The sequence below is a fragment of the Citrus clementina genome, unplaced genomic scaffold (assembly GCF_000493195.1).
Source record: "Citrus clementina cultivar Clemenules unplaced genomic scaffold, Citrus_clementina_v1.0 scaffold_3, whole genome shotgun sequence".
NCBI classification, from domain to species: domain Eukaryota; kingdom Viridiplantae; phylum Streptophyta; class Magnoliopsida; order Sapindales; family Rutaceae; genus Citrus; species Citrus x clementina.
Window position 1 is genome coordinate 5,634,491 of NW_006262339.1, and position 12,364 is coordinate 5,646,854.

The following is a 12,364-nucleotide window of genomic DNA, read 5'->3' on the forward strand; positions in this document are numbered from 1 at the left end:
AAAATTTTAAAATGAAATCCTTCTCAAAACTGCAGACACAGCGTTTGAGGTTTGGGGGTGATGGTTATAAAGATATATAGGTTTACGGAGATTTGTGTATTTGGAACCCTAGAATAGAACGGTGACGTTTTTCCCGCAAACAAATTTTCTGGCTTCTACAGGCCCAAAGGGGCAAAATGGGCTCCAATAGAACATATGCGACGGGAGTTGAGCTTTTGATACGCTTTAAAATTCCTTTTAAAACTCCTTTGTTATGTTTACGGTTTTATCATGATTGGTTATTACAGTACTCGACAAAGAGTTATAATTAAACTCACACACCCGATAAATGATACGTATTCCAAATACAACAGAAAATCTCGTGGAGTTTTGACTCGAATTTGTTCTCATAAGTTACAGAAAACAACTGTTGATGATGTGAAGAAGTCAAAAGCTCAACTCATGCCGCGAGCTTGCTATTTAGGCCTAAGCCCATTGCTTTTTATGTTCAAGAAATACTAATCCGACGGACTTTCTCTTAACATTGGACCTAAAAGATAAGAGTGGTACTATTAGCACCCCTCCATCAACGTTATAATTGCAATAGAGAAGACAAGTAATCTCGTAAGCCCACACTATTTCCTCTCTCAAAAAACTCTTATATACACCCACGCTCAAACCCACGGTTGTTTTTTCGTGCAATAAGAATTCTTAACACTATATGTTACGTCCTCTAAGAAAGATTTTTCTTAATGTTATGCAATACAGTCTCATCTTTAGCTGTAATAACTATTGCATTAGTTTATCTATTTATTTATTATAATAATAAATAGAAATAACTTTGTAATTTATTATTCAGTAATATTATAATATTTTTATTTTAATTATATTAAACATATAACTAAATAATGTACTATTTAATTATATTATAATAATTAATATTTAGAAAATTTTATTATTATCTAATAAGTTAATATGACTAATAATAAATAGTAATTTAAAATATTATTACATATGTTGCAATCTATATTTTACCAAAGATGATATTGCATTACAGTTTAATACATCCTAATGCAAATACATCATAATGCAATATAACTAATGCAACATAATATAGTCTGCTAAACACACCCTTATGTAATTGTTCTTAGGTACTAGATGAGTTTTTCTTTTCTTTTCTTAATTCGTAAGGAGAGAATAATGTGACATGCGCATTGGAGTTAGAAATTATAGATATGAACGTTGTTTTCAATATTGAATTTAACGTTTATTTGATTGAAATAAATGATCGATGTTTAGAATTTTTTATCACCAAGAATATGATGGTGGGTAGTGAGACCGAATAGGAAAAATAAAGAAAAATGAGTTTTTCTGAGTTTGGAGTGAGGAAAAAAATAACGTTTAGAAGAAGGGTAATTTTTGAATTAAAGTGAGTATTAATAGTAGTGATGAAATTTTAGTTATTATTTAATGGGATATACTTCAAGATGGTGTTTTAAAAAGGTTTTGGAGGGGTGTTAATAGTGCAACTTAAAGATTAATGCCATCGGTAAGTTTGGTCCGCTGTAGTTAAAGGTTTTATTCTAAGTGATGCATTTTGAGGTAGAGAGGGTTGGTGTAATTTTATTTAAAAATGATTAAATTGAAAGTAAATATCATATGTGTGGCTCGAATCATTTTCAATTATCACACACACCACTCCATATGTTATCCATTGAAGAGGATTATAAACTATGTCTCTTATTTTTAGACTATAATTTCATGAAAGTAAAATTTCTCTTGATTTTAACATATGTCTCTTATTTTTAGACTATAATTTCAAAATGAGTTTCAAAAGGATTACATCAAAACAACTCCTAATAAATTTCTAATATAATTATCCGAGTTAAGCGTCAAATAGGATATATAAGGCATTGACTATATATATAATCATTTTCATATGTGAATACCCACATTCTTTTTAATGTGAACATGTTCTTAAACTATGTAATTTAAGAAAATTATTCTTAAATGAACTATAAAACCATGTGGTTTAAGAGAGTTAAAATTAACTCTCTTAAACTCTAAAATTAACTCTCTTAAACTCTACGCTTTAAAAGCGTGTCCATATGAAAAAAAGAAAAAATAAAAGCGCCCGCATTAGAGAAGGACTACCCACATATATGTACATAAAATGTCCAAAACATTCAACTACAAAGACGAGAAAGAATTTGGCTTTTACATATGTACTATTTAAAAATACAAAACTGAACTGAAAAATAGAAGTATATTTGAACTTAAATAAGGATTGGTCCCAAGTGTAAATATAAGTTAATAATCCCTTTCAATAATATACATGTGTGACAAAATATTTTAAAAAGCTCATAAGAGCAAATCCCAAACTCTCAATTCTTTAGGTAGTTGTTTTTGAGGCTCTTCGACTGAGGATGATCCAACAAAGCACGCGATAGAACAGAAAGAAGGCGAGCATGACACCAACATTCACCCACCTGGTATCCTTCTCAAGTCCTCTACTCTTCAACACATCATTTCCCGTGAGCAAACACTTGGAAAAATGATCTCCATCAACGTTATTATATTTCTGCCAAGAGAAACACTCTCCCCTCGCACTCCAATATTCATTCGTCAGAAGAGAATCCAGCGGATATCTGTAAAGCGATATATAGTACATGAAAATCCAATACTTTGGTATGTATTCTTTGGGGATGAAGTAGCCTGAGAACAAGAAGAAAGCTCCAAGAACTGTGCATATGAGAGAGTTCCCGGAGATGAAGTCCGGCGAGATTGCACTCAGGAAAAGAACTAGAGAACTCGCCATCAATACTATAAGCCAGACCACGAATATGAAGAACACGAAAGCCTCAATTGAAGGATTGAGTCCTACGATCCAGTACACAGGAATGGCGAAGAGGAGAGACACCACAAACAGGAAGGGCAAAAACACGATGGTGTTGGCGATCAAGTATGATGATATTCTGTACGCTTCTCTTGATGCTTCTTTCATTAGGACCCGCCGTTCTTGAAGGTAAATGGGGAGAGCTTCGACTGTTGAGGAAAGGAGAAAGCTTAGACTGAAAGCAAATAATCCTAATCGCTCTGAAACTCCAGCTTCATCTTTTCTCACTCTTACATAAACACTTCCCAATCCGAATCCTCCCACCAGTGCTTGCATTGTTCTTGCCAAGAACAGCTGTTTTGTTCTGTAAATAATCTTCCAAAACCTTGAGCAGAGAACCATAATCTCATACAAAATGAGATAGAAAGCATGCTGTTGATGCTCGACTCCGCCAACTTTTTCACATCTTAAATCAGGAAATTGCTCTGCATCTTCTACCGAGGGCAAGAAATTGTTGTTGTTAGAATATGAATCTTCCAAGGGGTGCATAATTTCCATGGCAAATTCGATGGCATTCAGCTGCGTTGGAATTTGGTATCCCAAGTTATTGATGGTTTCCTCAAGCAATTCAAGGCTGCCATAATGAACAACCGAACCGCGAGAAAGGATCAAGAATTTTGAAATGTATTGAAGAATCCTGTAACTTGGCTGGTGAATAGAAAGCACAACTGTTCTTTGCTTTGCTTTCGCCATGGAAGCAAGAAGCTCAATTACTTGAAGTGCCGACGTGCTGTCCAAGCCTGAAGTTGGCTCATCAAGGAGCAAAATAGAAGGATTGTGAATCATGTCAACTCCAATAGAAACCCTTTTCCGTTCTCCACCAGAGATCCCTCTGTTCTCTTCGTCCCCAACAAAACTGCCAGCGACATGCGTAAGGCCAAGCTCATCCATCAAGCTTTCAACTCTATCTTCTTTCTCCTTATGGCTCATCCCCTTCAGCCTGAAGTTGGCGCTGAACATTAGAGTTTCCTTCACCGTGAGTAAAGGAAGCAAATTATCTTCTTGAGCTACAAAACCGCATATCTTCCTCAATTGGGCAGGTTTTTTAATTTGATGGCAGTTGACAGTTATGCTCCTTGGATCAAAATCTTGATCTCTTACTCGTCCTGATATTATCCGAAGAAGGCTAGATTTTCCAGTGCCACTTGGGCCAACAACAGCAAGAATTTCAGAATCCCTGGCCTCAAAAGAGACTGATTTGAGTATGTGAAGTGGCACCTTAGGCTCATGTAATAAATGAGAAAGTATTGAAGTATTTGGTTGAATGGCGTACGAAAGGTTTCTTACGGTAACTTTACAGGTTGTTTTCAACCGTTGAGGTGGCAGCGACGGCGACGGTGTAGGCTGGTAGAAAGAAGAGGAAGGGCTGGTGGAATATTCCTCAGGGGAATTGGAAGTTGAGAAGAGAACTGCCGAGTCATCTTCAATACTTGGCCTTGGTTGCTGGAAACAAGACCCCATTTTTGGGAGAATGGATTAATGCATTGTTGATCAGTGAGGCTTTTAATTAAATGGGAAATGTAGAAGATTGAGTAATGGAGGTTGCACCAACATTTAGTTGGTTGTGAAAGAAAGTTCTTGAGAGCTGGTGAAGGTGGTCAGCCATGTTTGGCAGTGTTTGGTGATCCAAGCAAATTGACTAATTTTGGATGTTTTCTCTAGCACGTAGTCTGCACCTAATCTTTTGAACGAATTAACCTGTCAGATGTTGCCATGTTGATATATGCTACTGTAAAATGGCGGCATATTTGATCCGTGCATACGTACGGTATTAACGAAACTGCTGGTACTGCGTTTTCAGCCTCCGAGGCGGTGAACACATAAATTCGTGTGTCAAAACAGCGGTGATGTTTTTGCGCAAATTGGCCTGATTCTCAATTGAGCGAAGCTCCTGACATTTTTTTAAAGCTCTTATAAATCCTACATATTATATATATAACTTTTATTTAAAAGAATGTTACAGAAAAGAATAAAAGGTTACAAATAAAATTTAATTAGCTATTAAACATTTTTTTTTAGAATACAGCTTTTATTACTACGTAATTTATTACTTTATTACCTCAAAATTATTTTGATCTTAAAATAATTATTTATATCATTTAAAGATGAGAAGGTTCGTGAGTTGTAAGTGTAAAAACATTTTGATTTAGTACGAGTGCTAAGTTACATAGACTTACGGTAACCCAAAGTAGTTATCCAATATCAAAATATGATAATATGTAAAAGAAGTGAGAGATAATGTATAACTATTTTTGGATTTGTTGTAATTATTTATTTATTTATTTTTTCTTTTGAACATGGATTTGCTGTAAATTACAAATGATGTAACTTACATAAAAGATAAATACTAATTTAACTAAATTAAAGGTCTTGCTAAGTTCATTTATTAATAAGACGAGAAAACATGTGGTGCAACTGTGGCACCGTGCTACAGTTGCATCCAGCCGTTGGATGTCAGTAGATCCCACCTATTTAAATATATCTAACGGCTAGATGTAATTATAATACGGTACCATAGTTGCACCGTAGCTTTGACTCAAGCTAATAAGACAATGATTTGGAACGTGGGGTTCTATAAAGATTTTAAAAGTGGTGTGAAAAGTACTTCCCTTCTCAAATTCGGCCAGGCACATGCCCAAAGGGGCAAACAAAATGAGCTCGCAGGCTGCGTAAAAGCCCATTGAATTTTAATGCTGCCTGATTACAATTTTTCTGAAATACATTATTGCAAATTTGGAGTGCTGCTAGTCACCAAAACCCCTAAAACCCCACAAGGAGTAATGCATCTCTCTCTTCTAACATGTTGGATGTCGAAGAACGAACTGAGTTCACTTTTTCTTTGAGATTCTGAGGACCCAAGAGAGAAAAAAAAAAAGAAGAAAAAAGTCAAAGATGAGGGAAGCAAAGGACGGGCCGCCAAACAGGGAATTGTATGCACTGTTGCATCTTTCGCCGGAAGCCTCCGATGAAGAAATCAGAAAAGCTTATCGCCAGTGGGCCCAAGTCTATCACCCTGATAAATATCAAGCTCCTCATGTATGCCCCTCAATCATTTATCTGCTTTTACTTTATTTCTATTGTAAATTTGCTTATCCAATTGCTGCGTCGTTTTCTTTCAAACTAACCGAAGTTGAGTTTGATTGTGTTTTATAATGTGATATTTTGCTTATCCAAAATCGTGTGCATTGTGTTTATGAAGACATATTACTGTACTACTGTTAATAATATTCTTTTTCCCCTTTTTTTTTTAAAAACATTATTCATATGTTTATTTTCTATATTAATCTTCAATGCATTGTTATAGAAGTAGTATGTGCGTCAATTGTTAAACTTGTTGCTCTTTAAGCATGATTAGGATCTTGTTTCGCTTTCTGTTACGTATGCCTCTTGTCTCAGCAATGCCTAGTAATTGAATTTTTACTAATTAATATGAGCGTGAATTTGGACGGGTTTGTTGATTTTGTGAAAGTGGTTACTGAATTTTTATTAAATCTTCATTTTCAGATGAAGGAAATTGCTACAGAGAACTTTCAGAGGATATGTGAAGCGTACGAAATATTATCAGATGAGAATAAGCGGCTGATATATGATATATATGGTATGGAAGGATTGACTTCTGGGTTGGAACTTGGTCCAAAGCTAAATAAAGTGGAAGAGTTAAAGGAAGAGCTTGAAAGGCTACGGCAGAGGAAGGAACAAGAGAAGGCTTTAGCACATTTTCGTCCTTCTGGGACGATACTGGCCAGCTTCTCTTTGCCACAGTTTCTAGAGGGTGATGGCATAATGAGAGGGTGCTTCCCTTTTTATTTTATTTTATCTTTCACAGTTGATGTGTTAATGATTTGTAGTGCTTCACAAGTTTGGAAAAACTTTCAACCCGAACTCTCAACACTCTCCCACACAATGCACACGGCATGCATGCAGGCTCACTTTCATGTCTGGTTTTTTTTGCTTTCTTGTAAATTTTCCAATAAATATATGCAGTGATATTTCAATGCCTTCGATGTCTCTGTAGTTTTTAGATTTTACTGCCTATTTTATCTGGCCTCATTGTTCAATATCCCCGAATTTCAGGATGGCTATGAGTAGTGAAGTTCAGTCTCAACTATCTAAAAACAGTATTCTTGCTTTTGGTGGAAATTTGGAAGTAAATGATGATTCTGGTGGTGGAGCTGCTTCAGTTGTGCTTAGGCATCAGTTGTCCTCTGTCTCATCTATAGAATTTATAGCTTCAGCTGGTTTACGGGCACTGGTTGGAATACAAACAACACGGTAGCTCATTTGTTTTGATGTGTCATTTTGACTATTTGGCATATATACTTTGTTCACTTTATTTTCTCATTTTATAGTCACCTATCATCACATTCGACTGCGACAATGGCCGTTGCTATGTCTTTGAGAGATGGCTCCATTAATCTTTCTAATAACTGGACCCGCCAGATCTCCGAAACAACGAATGGGAATGTATGCTACCTTAACTTACCTATTCTGTTAGTTTAATTTTTTTATCCTCTTTTTACTTGAATATTTTTTCTTCCTCTTTCTACTTGAAACTATTTTACTGGACTAATTTTGAGCAACAAGGATATGAAGAAAATTGTTATGCAGCTTTGTGTGTTTACGTTCACACCTGTTTTCTTACATTATGTTGTATACTTAAGGATGATATAAGAAAAAGTAAATAAGTCATTGCAAGTTTGATATATTTAGTGTAAACTTGAAATTATGGAAAATTTTTGAACAATGGAAAAGTATGAAATGTTGAGCTTCACATTTTTATTTAACTTTCAGGCTTCTACAGTCTTCAAATTGATTCTTGTTTCTCTTCTTGTTTTCCAGATACAGCTCTTGTTGGGTATAGAGTCATCAATTTCTGTTGGGTGGCAAAAGAAAGATGAGAGAATGTCTGCTGCTGGAGAGCTTAAGGTAAATGTGTTGCTTCCGTTTAGCATGCAAAACAGTCATTCTCACTGAGAGGGTTGAAGAGATATGCTTATCTTTACTGGGTATTTTGTGTGAACTGTCTGACTGTTTCTTTATTCCTTCCTTTTCGTGTATGTTCCCTGACCATAGATTGGCACAAGTTCTTTTGGGGCATCAGCTCATTATACTCACCGGTTTTCCAAAAAATCCCATGGTCGAATACAAGGCCGGCTTGGAAGGTATGTGCACAGAGTCTATTTGTTAGCAGTTGTAATTTAATATCATTATCAAATGCCTCCTGTTACGACTGATGACTTCATATATCTTACAAGTGTTAATATCTTTATTACATAGACCATGATTACTCTCTAACATAGGGTGATGATTAGGTGTGTGCATAAGGTGAGCGACTGCGCTCGCCCGATCAATCTTCTATATACATATTGAGTAATTTTTCAATAAGGGATCTTGTAAGGGATAAGCTTTAATTGGATAAACTTTTTGAGTTGAGTGTAACTCATACTTCTTTCCTATAAATTTTTTGATAAAATTTTCAAACAATCTTGCACAAATTACTCTGTAATCTTCCAAATATTTTAGCTACTTGAAAATGCTTTCTCTTGTGACTGGAAATATCATTGTTGCAGCACTGCTCTTGAGCTTGAAGTTGGTGGTGGGAGGAAAATATCTGAATTCAGCACCATCCGCATGCTGTATTCAGTAGGAATTCAGGTAATTGCTGCTTATTATGACCAAATATGTTCATGCTTTTATACTGTTGCTGTGAAACAAATTCCCGGTTTGTTCGACATATATCAACTGTTGCCAGAATTTATGTCTCAGAAAGGGAATGTTCCATTCTTTATGAGTTCCTGTAAAGGGGGTTAGAGTTCCACCAAACACATTGTCTATCACATGTGCTGACTTTTAGCTGGTGCCAGAATTATTTATCAGGAAGGAAAAGTTACTTTCTTTATGATGAATTTTCAGGTGGGAATAAGAGTACAAGAGGCTTAGGGGTGCATAATATATGCATGTTGAAATGGAGGGCTGTTTGTTTTAGTATATTTGTGACACTGCCATTTCTAAGTGCTTTAACTTAAGTGGATTTTGATTGAACTAGTTCCTTTACAGTAAGAGGAAAATGAAGCTAATGGATGTCTCAGTATGGCTGTGGGTTTGTTTATTGTCTTGAATCTTTTTTTTTAAGTTGCGTTGGCTTAGCTAGTTCCTTTAATATACTTTAGTGGATTTTGATTGAACTAGTTCCTTTACAGTAAGAGGAAAATGAAGCTAACGGATGTCTCAGTTTGTCTGTGGGCTTGTTTATCGTCTTGACTCTCTCCTTTTTTCTTTTTTTTGGGGTGAGTGGGTGGGGAGGGGCACTTTGTGGATAGAAAGTTGTGTTGGCATGGCTATCTGCAGTTGCTAACTTATCATTTGAATGTAAGAAATTATATTGTGATTGATTGCTTCTTTAGCTATTTCTAATATTCTGTACATCTGGAGATCTTAGACCTTTTTCTATTAACAGGGTATCTTTTGGAAATTTGAGTTGCATCGAGCGGGTCAAAAGTTAGTTGTTCCAGTAAGTAATCTTTTTCTTGTTTCGTGGATGTCAGTGCACTTTTCTTAATTGCAATAGGACTGGGATTGTGTTGAGGATGGAGAACTTAGCAGAATTTAGGGGATAAATGGCTCTATGTTTTGACTGCAAGCTTAGATTCAACTTAGTTGTGCAAGAAAACATTTAGGATGTGATACTTTTTAGCTGATGAATGTCATCTCTTGGATTCCATTAGATGTTCATGTATATCATTACCCTGTTTTTATTATTTGTTGGAACATTACATGGAAAGAGTTCCTGATATTTTCTCTTTGCTTTGCCTCTTGGGTTTGATCTGTGCTGACTGTTTGTTGTGTGCAGATTTTGCTTTCCAGGCATTTCAGTTCCTTCTTTGCAACCGGAGCATTTATAATTCCAGCATCAGTTTACTTTTTACTTAAGGTTATAATATTTCAGACTCTTATTTGACCTATTAGTGAAACAGTTGGATTTTGATTGTTTATTGTTCATTGGACGTAAACTGCTTTGAAATATAATACAGTTAAGCATGAAGGGTTTTTTTAATAGATGCTACTTTCTGATCTGTTAGGAAAATACATTATGTTTCGGGTATTGAACATATATGCAATGAAGTATTTTTAGCGTTTTTTTCTTCAACCTCTGAGTACTTTGGTGTTGGATCATCTATATGTTTTTCATTGTGTACTTCCAGAAGTTCATCCTCAAACCCTATTACCTGAAGAGGGAAAAGCAGAAAGCACTAGAGAATATGGAAAAAACTTCTGCTCAGGTATGATTATTCATATGATAAGGGTATGTGAGGTTTATATATGCCTTAGTCAACCTGCTTTCTGAATCTGCAAGAGTCGGATTCATTTTCTTGATCAATTCTTTTTTCATAAGGACTATATCTTACACAATGCACATTAAGAAATGGACTGGAATTCGTTATAAATGGATGAACTTTGCTTGTGTGTTTTGGACCCCCAACCTCCCAATTATTGGAAGAGTTTTGCTGGGTTACTGAGACTACTGTACCTTATCTTTCTGAAGAAAAGGATTTCATATTTGTTTTTCGTCTGGTCATACTAGTAGGAAATAACAGTGAGGAACCTCTTGCAAATACTAAACAAGGGGATTATAAGACTTATCACAAAATGGGAATGACTATTATGTGGTACTTTTAACATGATGGATATTTGAAGTTTTCTGGCCCTTATTGGATAACCTGCATTTCTCACTTAATATGTAGGTCCGGGAAACAAAGGCGGCAGCACAAAAAGCTCAGCAGTTATTACAAAATGTGGCCAATAGGAAAAGAAATAAGCAATTAGAAATAGGTGGACTGATTATTACCAAAGCAGTTTATGGAGCTCGTAAAGCTTTGACTAAGTTAGGTGAAACAGGAGAATCGAGTGATGAATTGGCTTCACAAGTCTTGGATGTTACATTACCTCTTAATTTCCTAGTAAATGATTCTGGGCGACTCAAGGTATGGTTCTCTTGAGTCCTGTTGCTTATATAATTCTGAAAACATGAATCTAGTTTGGTGCTTGCGCCACTGTATCAAGGTTTGCAAAAGCCATTCGTTATATGTTTTTTACTTTTTCACTCACAATTTTGACTTCACATATTATGATTGTTCAATCTTTTGGTTTTAGCTTCACGACGGGGTTAAGAAGTCAGGTATCATGGGTTTCTGTGATTCTTGTCCCGGAGAACCTAAGCAGTTGTATGTGGAGTACACTTATGGCGGCAATAGATACGAGGTAAGACTGCTCTCTGTTGATCTAGAATAATCATTCTTATGGTTGCTTTTCTGCATTGTGCTAATTTTGCAATCTGAATCAGGTTTTTGTCGATGATTATGAGGAATTGTTTATACCCCAGGAAGCTCACAGAATTTAAATGTAATTCATCATGTAAGTTAAGACTTGGTTACCTCTCGCATTTTTGAATGTATCACGTGTCATTTGAGGTACTCCACCTTGATCACAACTTTTGTTGCATTTCAAACTAATATATTAATTTCGTTTTAGGACAGTAAATCCAATAATAGCATTTACAAAACTGGGTGCATTATTCTTTGTGTAATTTTTACAGTGACATAATGAAAAAAGGCATTTGTTTATAACTTTTATTTATTTATTTATTTTTGTTTATGATCTTCTTTAGTCGTCTCTTGAACGCTACTAACTTGCACTTTTCATCACAGTAGATTAATTTCATCTTCTGTTACTACGGTTAAACCTACCCACGACTACACAGTCACCAGCCTGTAAACGGATTTGACAAGTCATGGATTTAAAACTCGAGCATTTGAAAGGAAGGGAAGAGCAAGACAGAATCTTAAATGATGATATGATTTTTCTTTAGGGAAATTTGTAATCTACCCCCAAATAAATTGATATTTTACACTGCGTCCCAATAAATTTAACTTGTTGTACTGCGCACCCAAAAAAATTGACATTTTTGCACCACGCCCCCAATTCCGTTATTTTCTCAGTTAAGTTTAACGGCTCCGTTTAACTTTTGATTGAATGACAAAAATGCCCCTCTATGTAAAAAAACAAAATTTTTAGCTCATTTAATTTTTTAAGGTTTTTTTTTTCAATTGCAATAAAAAAAAATAATTCTTCTTACATGTTCATTGTCACCACTATTATTTTTTCTTTAATTTTTAAAAGATTTTTTTTCAATTTTAATAAAAAAAATTCTTGTTACATGTACTAGAGCTGGCAAAATTTGACACGACCCGATTACCCAACACGAACACGACATAAATAGATGGGTATGAGTAGTCAAATTTAACACGATTATTAAATGGGTCGGGTCCGGGTCAACACGATTTTTTTCCGTGTCGGGTTTGGGTTAAAATTCTTGACCCATTTACCCGATCAATGACCCGATTATATTTTCTATTTTAAAATAATTTACATATTCTTATAATTAAAACTCAAATATTAGAGATGGTTTTCTTTTTTTTATTCTTTAAAAGG

The 12,364-nt window shown here is 35.2% G+C and overlaps 2 protein-coding genes across 5 annotated transcripts; one reads left to right on the forward strand and one right to left on the reverse strand.

Moving 5' to 3' along the window:
* Positions 1–2,371: 2,371 nt before the first annotated feature.
* Positions 2,372–4,336, reverse strand: LOC18047313 (ABC transporter G family member 23). Its single transcript, XM_006440256.1, has one exon. The coding sequence runs from the start codon at positions 4,334–4,336 to the stop codon at positions 2,372–2,374; it is 1,965 nt and encodes a 654-aa protein (XP_006440319.1).
* Positions 4,337–5,496: 1,160 nt separating this feature from the next.
* Positions 5,497–11,864, forward strand: LOC18047314 (chaperone protein dnaJ 13). 4 transcript variants are annotated; one of them, XM_006440258.2, is made up of 14 exons: positions 5,497–5,911; positions 6,380–6,666; positions 6,950–7,147; positions 7,225–7,339; positions 7,715–7,801; positions 7,949–8,037; positions 8,446–8,530; positions 9,333–9,386; positions 9,726–9,806; positions 10,078–10,155; positions 10,618–10,857; positions 11,027–11,134; positions 11,217–11,287; positions 11,581–11,864. In XM_006440258.2, the coding sequence occupies exons 1-13, from the start codon at positions 5,768–5,770 to the stop codon at positions 11,271–11,273; spliced, it is 1,623 nt and encodes a 540-aa protein (XP_006440321.1). In that variant the 5' UTR covers positions 5,497–5,767; the 3' UTR covers positions 11,274–11,287; positions 11,581–11,864. The 4 variants fall into 4 exon arrangements, with proteins under 4 accessions (XP_006440321.1, XP_024045138.1, XP_006440320.1 ...); XM_024189370.1 differs by having other exon boundaries at positions 11,584–11,864; XM_006440257.2 differs by lacking the exon at positions 11,581–11,864 and having other exon boundaries at positions 11,217–11,496.
* Positions 11,865–12,364: the final 500 nt, after the last annotated feature.

What these genes read in the sequence shown, in the direction of transcription:
- LOC18047313 (XM_006440256.1), bottom strand. Translation starts at nt 4,336, where the DNA reads ATGGGGTCTTGTTTCCAGCAACCAAGGCCAAGTATTGAAGATGACTCG.
- LOC18047314 (XM_006440258.2), top strand. Translation starts at nt 5,768, where the DNA reads ATGAGGGAAGCAAAGGACGGGCCGCCAAACAGGGAATTGTATGCACTG. An exon ending in CTGCTGCTGGAGAGCTTAAG is followed by an intron (nt 7,802 to 7,948) that starts GTAAATGTGTTG and finishes CCCTGACCATAG; the next exon opens with ATTGGCACAAGTTCTTTTGG. An exon ending in ATACAAGGCCGGCTTGGAAG is followed by an intron (nt 8,038 to 8,445) that starts GTATGTGCACAG and finishes TCATTGTTGCAG; the next exon opens with CACTGCTCTTGAGCTTGAAG.